General features: G+C 33.7%; 1 protein-coding gene across 2 annotated transcripts in view; it reads right to left on the bottom strand.

Annotated features, from left to right (window-relative positions):
- COL22A1 (collagen type XXII alpha 1 chain) overlaps window positions 1–12416 on the bottom strand; it is a 578696-nt gene that overhangs the window by 44480 nt on the left and 521800 nt on the right. For both annotated transcript variants that reach the window (XM_074264749.1, XM_074264757.1), the window contains one exon: window positions 11738–11791. In XM_074264749.1, the coding sequence (XP_074120850.1) occupies window positions 11738–11791 (54 nt within the window). The remainder of the gene's footprint in view (window positions 1–11737; window positions 11792–12416) is intronic.

Below are 12416 nucleotides of genomic sequence, written 5' to 3'. Positions count from 1 at the left end.
AAACACAATAAAGGGGAAGCCAAAAAGATGTTTCTTTACTTTCTACCCCTACCCCTAATCCTTCCCCTGATCCATGTGCCATGTTTATTTATCTGCATACTAGAATTTCATATGTGATTCCATGATTTACCTGATATCTAACTAATGTTCAAAAGGATGGAGGTGCAGTCTTGCCTCATATATGAATAAATTGGGATAGAACATGATACGGTTACACTTATAAATCAAAGTTTAGGGAGAGTCAGGAGACACAGGAAATGAATTAAAAAGATTCCTGATTAGGGTCAATCTTTAGCTTTCAAATATAATCATTAATTTGTTTAATATGAAACTCAATTTCATTTTTAAATAGCCATCACCACCTACCAATAGCCAATAAAATTGGATTTTACAGGTATATTTAAGTGATATATCATAATATTGTGCTTTTGTGGGATACAAAGTTCTTTTGATATATGTTATTAAGTTGCCTCTCACAAGATGGGAAAGAGTGGTGCAGGTAGTTCAGGCATTATCATCTCTGTTATTCAAGATCACAAAGTAAGCAAGTGGCCAAGCCAGGATTCAAACCAAATCTTCTGCAAAATAAGTTGTTCATTGGTGCATTATCTCAATACTGCAGGATCTGGGCTCAGGCAATATTTTCAAGGAATGACAAGATTTAGCAAAGGCAAGAGAAAACAAGATTAAAGAAACCATTATCCTTTGTAACAAAATGACCAAGAGAACACTAGTTAATATATAGATAGCATTTAGATGGTACATTAAGTTGGACAAATTACTCTACACAGGCAGACTCATTTGATCCTCACCATAACCCTGTGAGATATTCAATTATTAGCTCCATTTTACAGATGAGGAAACTATAGTCCTACAACTAGAAGTCCAGAAGTGGATGATTGAGGAATTTTCTAATATCAGTTTCTTCCTTCTTCATCCACCTTCTGTGTTTGGGGTCATGCATTGGCGTGTACTCCCTGGCGTGTATCCTTTTCTTCCTTCTTCAAGATCAAGAACCCTTCCTTGGCCCATTACAATGTTATCATATTTTTATGCAAGTATCTGGTAATTGTTCTTTTTTTCTTATTCTGTGTAGGCTTATCTTCATAATTGCAATTATTCTTTTAGAAAGTCAGCTTCTTGAAAACAAGAATTATTTCATCTTGCTTTTGTTTTTTCAAGATTTAGCACAAGAATATCCATAGTTTGTGGATTAACTCACTGACTTTAGACCAACTCAAATGTTTGGACATTTTAAATAGTTCAGGAAAGTACATCTAGTCATGATATCTTGTTTTAAGTTTATAAGTTACCTACTCACAGGACTACCAAAGGAAGTGTGGTAGCCAGAGTGGATGGAGCAGCAGAAGGATTCCCAGAATCTGGAAGTTGTTGTAAAACATGTTGGTATATTAAACAGTGCTGTGAATTTGGGGAAAGAGTCTGCAGCTTGAAAAGGTTCTCTAGCAATTAAGCCATATTTTCTTAATTAAATTCATTTAAATAACACTTCTTTTTCATATACTAGGCTTTAGATAATATTAGTTATTTTCCCAGAATTTTTTTCCTTTGCCAAATTTTTATTCTTTATGATAATGAAAGCTCTCTGGAATGAGGTAGGGACATGGAAAACATTTTCTGGCAAAATAGGCAATATAAAAACAAAAGACAGCAATAAAAACATTAAAAAAAATAACTCTCGGTGCTGATAGATAGAAACTCCTAGTAGAAATTCACATTAATTTGCTAACAAGACTTCTGTAGTATAGTTTTAAGATATCTCTGCAGATACATAGGAACTGAGTGCCCCTCAGCACACTGGTAAACACAGGATGTCTTTGGCGAAACTATTATTGATTTTCTTTTCAATTAAAGGTTTGCTTTCTGAAACATTTCCTGAATGCATGAGGGCAAAAAGAAAGGGGCTGGATAAGTAATAAGTCAAGGAAAGCTTGAAGAATGCTGCAATTAAAACAAAAAATAAAACAACAAGCATTTCTTCAGCAGGGGTGAACACAGATTTCCCATCAAAGTCAGTGTGAAACACTTAGAAAAACAGTCACATTGCAATCTATGGATGCCTTTGAGCACTGAACATCATGTGGGGGATAAAAGCTAAGTGGGTTATGAGGAAGGCAGAACTGGGTCGTGCTTAACAAAGTTCTCATATATTTGTACCTATGGATCTACACTTGTCATAGAATATGGTTACTTATTCATCAAACACTTATTTAGAGGGCAAAATATTGTGTGAGGTGTTGGATTAATTTTAAATATGAATAAAACAAAGTCCTTGGTCTCATGAAACTTAAAATTGAATGAAGAAGAGAATTTCAGGGTTAATCTTCAGGACAGAATTTTTTTTTTCCTTTTTGGGATGTGGGTGGGTGCAATAGTCTTAAGAAAATCATATGGTATATCCCAAAGAGATATTAAAGAAGGGAAAGGCAAAAATGTTTGTGGTAGCCCTTTTTGTAGTAGCTAGAAAATGAAAAATGAATGGATGTTCGTCAATTGGAGAATGGTTGAAAAAATTGTGGTATATGAATGTTGTGGAATATTATAGTTCTATAAGAAATGACCAGCAGGATAAGTAGAGAGAGGCTTGGAGAGACTTACCTCAGCTGATGCTGAGTGAGATGAGAAGAACTAGGAGATTATACACTTCAACAACAATACTGTATGAGGATATATTCTGATGGGCGTGGCTCTCTTCAACAATGAGAGGATCCAAATCAGTTCCAATTGATCAGTGATGAACAGAACCAGCTACGCCCAGAGAAAGAACACTGGGAAATGAGTGTGGACCACGTTATGAGTATGACCACGTTATTGTTTGCTTGCATTTTTGTTTTTCTTCTCAGGTTATTTTTATCTTCTTTCTAAACCTGATTTTTCTTGTGTAGCTAGATAATATACATATATGTATACATATATTATATTTAAAATATACTTTAACATATTTAACATGTATGGGACTACCTATCATCTAGGGGAGGGAATGGAGGAAAGGAGAGGAAAAGTTGGAACAGAAGTTTTTGCGAGAGTCATTGTTGAAAAATTATCCATGCATATGTTTTGTGAATAAAAAGCTATCATAAATTTAAAAAGATCATATGGAAAAGTTATGAAACAGAGTACATGAATATGAAAAAGTTGTGACTTAATCTGTACTGCACTATTTTTAATCTCTCTTTATCTACTGCCTCCTTATATGAAATCTATGGACATGCCTTGATCTCCTTCATCCTTCAACAACTTGATCCTATGTTCCATTAAAAATAGAGCAGTATCAGAGTCAGTTCTAACCAATTTGCAGAACCAGTTGGTAAAATTTTCAATGTAAACATTTTCACCTCATAAATTATCAAATGATACAACTCAGAGTTTGATTTATTGCTTTGTTTTCTAGATTTAAGAAAGTGCTAATGATGCAGATTAAATTTAATGCTATTTGGAGAGTCTGTTATTAAGCATTTACCAGAATACTCGACTCACTCGTCTTAGTTTTTTCCTCCCTTCCAAAGCCAACAGCAGCTCAGGAAAAACAAAACAAAACAAATCAAAAATATTTATATCCATTGCCTTTATTTCCTCAACTTTCATTCATATCTCAAGTCCTCCCAAGCAGACATCCTGTTGGAATGATACCTTTTTTCTTCCAGTTCAAATTAAATATCAAATTGAAATAATCTTTTACCTCTCAACCTCTCCTGACCTATAACATTTTTGACTGTTGATCATTTCTTCCTCCATGAAACACTCTTCTTTGGTTTTCATAAAAATTTCTTCTGCTTATTCTCTTATTTGTCTGAGTGAACCTTCTTCATCTTCTTTAATGTATTATCAAAATATCATATAGTTACTATTACTACTACTGCTACTATTATAGAGGACTGTGTGAGAAATGAATATTTCTGTTATATTTAATAACTAATTATTCCATTTCCAGGACCAAAATTTGTTCTCCTTTTCCACTTCCTCATCCAGAAATCAATCTAAGTAGACAGTGTAAGAAATTCTAAGTTTAGGTTAATGGGTATATTATTGCTCAGTGTGTTTGCTCAGACAGGTTGGGGAAATATTGATTCTCCTTATTACCAACACAGATGATATGGAAGATGTCTCTTTGATCCTTATTCCAATACAGCCCATTGCTTTGATTAAGCAATCAGAGTTGAGTAGGTACCCTTCAGAAACATCTTCTCTTGCACTGTATGTAACTCCACTGCTAATAGGAATCTTTGGTCTAAGAGAGATTGCCAAATGACTATCCTTTTATTAATAACCTGCTGACATTATTAAAAATGATTAAATTACCTAGAGACTGTGTCTCGTGAACCTTTTTAAATATCATAGCTTTTTATATGCCAGGGACTTTGCAGCGCCTCTTCTTTTTTAAGCCTCATAACAACCCTGGGATGGCTACTGTTAGAAACAAACACACACAGGTGTATGTGTGTACATACACACATACATATAATTATTCTATACACACTTCCATTTATCAGTTCTTTCTTTGGATGCGATAGAATTTTTCTTCATATGTCCTTTATAGTTAATTTGGATATTTATAATAGTCAAAATAACTTAATTGCTCAAGGTCATTCTTGAAACAATACTGCTGCTACTGTATACAATATTCTTTTGGTTCTGCTCATTTTGCTCTTTATTATGTCATGCAAGTATTCTCCTATTTTTCTTAGGTCATTAAATTCATAATTTTTTACAGCACAATAATATTCCATCAATCACATGCCATGACATATTCATTCTTCAATTGATGGGTTTCTCTAAAATTTTTAGTTGTCACCACAAAGAGAGCTGCTATAAACATTTTAGAACATTTCCATTTTCCTTTATAACACTTATTTTTCTTTTTCTATAATCATCTTTGGAAATAGACCTAATAGAATTATTGTTGGATCATAGGGCATAAGCAGTTTAATAATTCTTTGGGCATAATTCCTTTATGGCTTTCCAAAATGATAAGTTCAAAATTCCAACCCCGTTAATCCTCTTCAATCATTTCCCTTTAATCATTTTAAGCAATCTGATAGATGTTTTATTTCATTCATGTACCACAATTTCTTCTTCTTTTTTTTACTTTGCCTTCTTTCTTTTTTTCCTTTCTCTTTCTCCTTCTTCTTTTTCTTTTTTTCTTCTTCTTCCTTCTCCTTTCTCTTTTTCTTCTTCCTCCTCTCATTTGTAATGATGTTCTGTGTGTAACTAAAATAAGACTTTTTGGTCCCAAAATCACTGGTAGGCATATGATCCAAGGAAATAAAAGCTGACAAAAATGTTTCTTCATTTTTTTCTGTAGTAGCAAGAACTGGCAAAAAGTAGATGCGTGAAGACTTTGGGATGGCTAAACAAAGTATGGTGCATTTATGTAATGGTACATTGCTGTGCTATAAGAAACAATGAACAATAAAATGATAAATATATACTGAAGCAGGAATAGACGTACGTGAATTGATACAGAGGCAAAGAAGAACCAGAAAAATACACACAATGACTAAAGTAATTTATTGAGAACAACAGCAACAGATTGTAATGCAAGTTTGTATATAAGTGACCAGTCTTGGCCCCAAAGAAGGAATGTACTTTTTAGAGGTAGAAGATTATGGATATGGAATAATTTCATAATTATTGAATAATATGGAATAACTGAATAATTGAATGATATGGAATAACTCAGGCAATAATATTGCTTTTTTCCTTTTCTTTTAAAAATCATTTGATTTAAGGGATGCTTGAGTGAGGCAGGGGGAGAATTTTATTAGAAAATAACTTTCTTGACAGATGAATATAAAAACAAAATGTATGCAGAATATTTTAAAAATATCTTTAAATCTTTGTATATAAATGTCACTTATTGATATGTAAAATCAAAGACCCAACATTAGGAAAATCTACCCTTCATATACATACATTCAACTGCTTTCAGAGTAAAATTCTTTCTCCATAGTCTAGTATTGGAGAACCATCATAATTTTCTAGCCTTTCTAGCCTTCTCTCTATTGTATGTATCTAGAAGGAAAGTTAGAAATTATCAAGTAACATTTTCTTATTTTATAGATAGCCAACTGAGGCTAATAAACAGGAAGTTATTTGTCCAGAGTGACATAGATTATTAATGGCACAGCTACTCATCAGAAATAATTTTATCATCTATCCTGGTCTCTCATTGTCTGTCCCTCTCCACTGGACATGCATTACACATTCTACTCTTGTGCATTGCTCTTACCTAGACATCTTTTCCCACTCTTTTTCATTGATCCAAATATTCAAAGTTCAAGGAAAGAAATCCTTCCCCTCCTATAAGTCTTTCCAAGCCCATAGGAATTTTTTCTGTCCCTCTTATCATGTTACTTATGACTTATATTACCTAGTTGGTCTTTATATACTGCCCAAGAGATTTTTCCAGTTGTTCATTATTTTTCTATTCATTAATCTTCATATGTTTAAATGCTCTTTATAGATGCCCTATAAACTCCTGGAGGTCAGGGACTATATTTTTATTTTGGGTACACCTCATAGATCTAAGCACTATGTCAAATAAATTTAATGAGCATCTATTATGTACCAGTGATATTTTGGGTCCTTTTTTCAGTGCCCGAGAAAGTAAACTGAAAAACAACCCTGTTAATGCTCTCATGGAGCTTAAGCTGTAACTTAAGGGGATTAGATACATATAAAAATAAGTATGCTGTCAAAGGGAATAGAATAAAATGTGCTCCAAATAGCTTTTTATTAATTAATCATTACTAAGCACCCACTAGGTACAGTGAACTTTATCTAGCATGACGGACATTTAAAATTGAATAAAATATGACTTGTCTCAAAGAATTTTTGAATAGTAGGGAAAACAAAGTATGCACACAATGTACATAATACAGTATGTGTTCCATTCCAAGGTAGAATGCTAAAGGAAAATTAAGAGAACACAAAGTACTATGCTTACTCAGTGGAGAATGAAATTGTGTTTGCCTGAAAAGATCAGAACAGGCTTCTGACAAAAGGGAGTAGTTAAGCTAGGCCTTGAAAAGATATTTTTTGACTGAGTTAATGAGACATCAGATGAAGGAATAACAACTCCCCAGATGTCACCTCTTTGCCCACACTATCATTTGGGGGCTTAAGAGTGATTGGGCATAAAGCAACAATCACCAAAACCATTTGGTATTGGCTAAGAAATAGACTAGTTGATCAGTGGCATAGGTTAGGTTCACAGGGCAAGATAGTGAATAAAAATAGCAATCTAGTGTTTGACAAACCCAAAGATCCCAAATTTTGGGATAAGAATTCATTATTTGACAAAAACTGCTGGGAAAACTGGAAATTAGTATGGCAGAAACTAGGCATGGACCCACATTTAACACCACATACTAAGATTAGATCAAAATGGGTCCAAGATTTAGGCATAAAGAACGAAATCATAAATAAATTGGAGGAACATGGGATGGTTTACCTCTCAGACTTGTGGAGGAGGAAGGAGTTTGTGTCCAAGGGAGAACTAGAGAGCATTATTTGTCACAAAATAAAACATTTTGATTACACCAAATTAAAAAGTTTCTGCACAAACAAAACTAATGCAAACAAGATTAGAAGGGAAGTAACAAATTGGGAAAACATTTTTACAGTTAAAGGTTCTGATAAAGGCCTCATCTCCAAAATATACAGAGAATTGACTTTAATTTATAAGAAATCAAGCCATTCTCCAATTGATAAATGGTCAAAGGATATGAACAATTTTCAGATGATGAAATTAAAACTATTTCCACTCATATGAAAGTGTTCCAAATCACTATTTATCAGAGAAATGCAAATTAAGACAACTCTGAGATATCATTACACACCTGTCAGATTGGCTAAGATGACAGGAACAAATAACGATGAATGTTGGAGGGGCTGTGGGAAAACTGGGACACTGATGCATTGTTTGTGGAGTTGTGAAAGAATCCAACCATTCTGGAGAGCAATCTGGAATTATGCCCAAAAAGTTATCAAAATGTGCATACCCTTTGACCCAGCCATACTACTACTGGGCTTATATCCCAAGGAAATACTAAAGAAGGGAAAGGGACCTGAATGTGCCAAAATGTTTGTGGCAGCCCTTTTCATAGTGGCTAGAAGCTGGAAGATGAATGGATGTCCATCAATTGGAGAATGGTTGGGTAAATTATGGTATATGAATGTTATGGAATATTATTGTTCTGTAAGAAATGACCAACAGGAGAAATACAGAGAGGCTTGGAGAGACATCAATTGATGCTGAGTGAAACGAGCAGAACCAGAAGATCATTACACACTTCAACAGTGATACTGTATGAGGATGTATTCTGAAGGAAGTGGATATCTTCAACATAGAGAAGAGCTAATCCAATTCCAATTGATTAATGATGGACAGAATCAGCTCCATCCAGAAAAGGAACACTGAGAAATGAGTGTAAACTGTTATTTTTACCTTCTGAATCCAATTCTTCCTGTGCAACAAGAAATTCGGTTCTACACACATATATTGTATCTAGAATATACTGTAATAAGACTGCCTGCCATCTAGGGGAGGGGGTTGGGGGAGGAAGGGAAAAAATCTGAATAGAAGTAAGTGCAAGGGATAATGTTGTAAAAAATTACCCATGCATATGTACTGTCAAAAAAAAAGTTATAATTATAAAATAAAATAAAATTTAAATAAACAAACAAAAAAAAAAGAGTGATTGGGCATAAAGTAAGAATGCTTCTCACCAATGATATGTTGACAGAAAGGCAAAGAAGGCCTGAAAACCTAATTTCTAGGCACATCTGGCCCCTCTACTATACAGCCATTTTGTAACTTAAGTGTGGACATTTAGTGAATTGGTTACTTAATAAGTGTGAGAACCATTTTGTACCACCTTGTTCATCAAGAAAATTGATTTTATGCAAAGGAAGATGGCCTAACTGTACAAGACCTAAAACTTTATTATACAGAGGTAGTTATCAACACCATGTGAGTTTTGGCTAAGAAATACAGTAGTAGAGCAGTGGAATAGATTAGGTCCACAAGATACAATATTCAATTTACACAAGAAACTATATTCAAGCTGATAGTAATCTACTTCATGATAAACCCAAAGATTCCAACTTCTTGGATATGAACTCTCTGACAAAAATTACTGAGAACATTGGAAACTAGTATAGCCCCAAACTAGCTATTGACTAACATCTCACACCTTATACCAAGATAAAAACCTATCAAAATGGGTTCAGGATTTACACATAAAGAGTGATACTATAAGCGATTTAGGAGAGCAAGGAACAGCCTTATTCTCAGATCTGTAGAGAAGAGAAAAATTTATGGCCGAAGAGAATATTATGAAATAACTCAATGAATAATTTTTATTTCATTAAATTAAAAAGATTTTGCACAAAGAAAACCAATACATCCAAAATTAGCTGAGAAACAGAAAGCTGGAAAACAATTTTTATAGAAAGTATTTCTGATAAAGGCCTCATTTCTAAAATAAAAAAAAAAACTGAGTCAAATTTATAGGAATACAAGTCATTCACCAATTGATATATGGCCAAAGTATATAAAATAATAATTTTTATATGGAGAAATTAAAGCCATTTATATTCATATGAAAAAAATACTCTGAATCACTATTGATTAGAGATATACAAATTAAGACAACTCTGAAATGGAGTTGTCTTTCCCATACCTGGGAAATGCTGAATAAATTACTGTATTTGAATGTAATGGAATATTATTGTTCTGTAAGAAATGATGAGCAGCCTGATTTCACTAAATCCTGGAAAGACTTATATGAACTGACACTAAGTGAAATGAGCAGAACCAAGAGAACATTGTACAAAATAACAAATAACAACAAACTCAGCATCATATTCAATAAACTCACTGGTACATAATAGATGCTCATTAAATTCATTTGACATAGTGCTTAGATCTATGAGGTGTACACAAAATAGATTATGCTATATGTTCAACTGTGATTGTATTGACTCTTCTCAGCAATTCCAACATATTTGGGATGGAAAATGCCATTTGCATTCAAAGAGAGAAATATGAAGACTGGATATAGATTGAAGCATAGAATTTTCACCTTTGCTTATCTGTTTTCTCTCTAGCACGGCTTTCTTTTCTCTTTTGGTCAGATTTTTCTTGCACAAAATGCAAATACTGAAGTATGTTTAAAAGGTTCATACATGTTTAACATATCAGATTGAGAGCTATTTGGGGAAGAGGAAGGTACAGGAGAAAGAGAGAAAAAATTTGGAACACAAAATCTTATAAAAGTGAATGTCGAAAATTATCTTTACATGTATTTGGAAAAATAAAATACTAGTTTCTGAATACTATATGTCCTGCAGTATTATTCTGCTAAGATTTAATTCTTTATGTAAAAATAAGCAGGCAAATCCAACTCCTTAGTATGCAAATTTGTTTTCTTCTTTAATAAATGGCAAAATTATATGTAAAATTAATGCTATTTTAAAATTTTTATGTAATTAGAGAAAAATAAAATAGTATTCAAATGGGAGGAATGATGTAATTTATTTCATTCTGAACTTCTATGAGCAGAACAGGCCAGAGGAAAAAAAAAAAAAAAAACTAAAGCAGTCTAGAGACACAACTAACTATACCAAGAGGAGGATGTCCTTCTGAGAGTAACACTTTTAAATACATACACACAAAAATACAGAGGATTTAAAAGGAATCAAATGATATTTATATAGGTGTAGATTTGCTCTAAGTTCATAGACCTCAGATTAAGAATAAATGGGCAACCTACAAAGCTAGTTCATCAGTACATATGTTTTAGGCAGATTTTAGACATCATTCCATATTTTTAGAACAAAAACTGAATAGGAAAGGAAGATGGTATTGAATTATCTTTGGAGTTTGGGACAGTAAATTTAATGAACAATATTTTAAAATGTCTATATTCTTCTGGTGATTCTGTATAGCTATGGGTCATAGAAAACCAAAGTCTCTGAAGAACTAAAGATCATAGAAAGGCATGAATAGATTGCAACATATCATCAGTGAAGAACTGTGCTGGAAGGCAGGGTAAAGGATACCATTAGAGAGAGATGAATGAGGCCAGTTAGAGTGGAAGATAACTAATTAAAAGTCAATGTGTTATAATTGAAATCATGCAATATCAAGACATATAGAAGTGTCCTCCCTAGGATATTGGGTGGACCTCTAAATAGAGGATCTGGTGGGAGACAAGGATAATAGTTACAAGATGAGAAGTGGGTTGAGTTGCAATTTAAATCACTGATGAGAGTATTCATATATTGCATATCTATGAATCTATGGATTCCTTAAAGTTAAAATGAAATTTAGGACTTACTAAACAATAAACAGAAGGATAGAAGTCCTGTGCTTTGTTCCCATGTCCAATATTGATTATCTGTGTGATGCTAGATGGGTTATTTCATATTCTCCAGACTTCAGGTTTTTCACTTGAAAATTGGAAATGACAACATTGACACTCTCCAAATCATAGGACTATTGTGAAGAAGGCTCTTTGTAAATCTCAAAGAGTTTCAGACATGTGATGTGTAGTCTCCAATAGTAATGATTGAGTATAAAGCAAGCTTCTTATGGTAAATTCATCCTTTTTCCTCCCACTGTCACTCCGAACCTTATTTGATCCAATATCCCATTTTTGTCTAAATTCTGAATGATGTAAAAAAGAATAAATAACCACATGTTACTTACAGGAATTCCAGGCAATCCAGGTGGACCTTGGGGACCAGGAGGACCATCTTTTCCCTGTAAAAGATGTAGCTGCATTATTCACATTTCTATGCACTTTCTAGAGAGAAATGGGTTCATCACATTAAGGCCATAGTTTGCTGCAGCACAGAACTCTTTAAGAAGAAATGCCTGGAAATGTATTTGGTCCAGAGCTTATGCTACTCCTGTCAGAGAAGATTAGTATAACATCCTGCTGCTTGGCCTCGGTGACTCAAGTCTCTCCCTACTGCAGTCCATCTTCCACTTAAGTTTTCAAATTAATCTTTCTAAAGTGCACATCTGATCATGTCAGCATCATATTCAATAAACTCCAGGATCAAATACAAAATCCTCTGTTTGGCAGTCAAAGCTCTTCACAACCTCCTACCTTCCAAGTTTTCTTATACTCTCCATAAGTGACAATGGTCTCATTGCTGTTCCTTTAAGGAGACATTCCTTTTTCAGACTAAACATTTTTTTACTGGTTGTCCTGTATGCATGGAATTCTCTACCTCCTCATCTCTACCTTCAGGCTTCCCTGGTTCCCTGAAAATCTCAGCTAAAAGGCCAAGAGGCCTTTCCCAATCCCTCAATTCTGCTGAGGCAATCTCCAAATTTTCCTTCATATAACCTATTTTATATAGTTGTTTATATATGGTCT

The sequence above is a fragment of the Sminthopsis crassicaudata genome, chromosome 1, assembly GCF_048593235.1.
Source record: "Sminthopsis crassicaudata isolate SCR6 chromosome 1, ASM4859323v1, whole genome shotgun sequence".
Taxonomy (NCBI): Eukaryota; Metazoa; Chordata; class Mammalia; order Dasyuromorphia; family Dasyuridae; genus Sminthopsis; species Sminthopsis crassicaudata.
The sequence above is the reverse complement of the archived record's forward strand: the minus strand, read 5'-3'. Positions and strand labels throughout refer to the sequence as shown.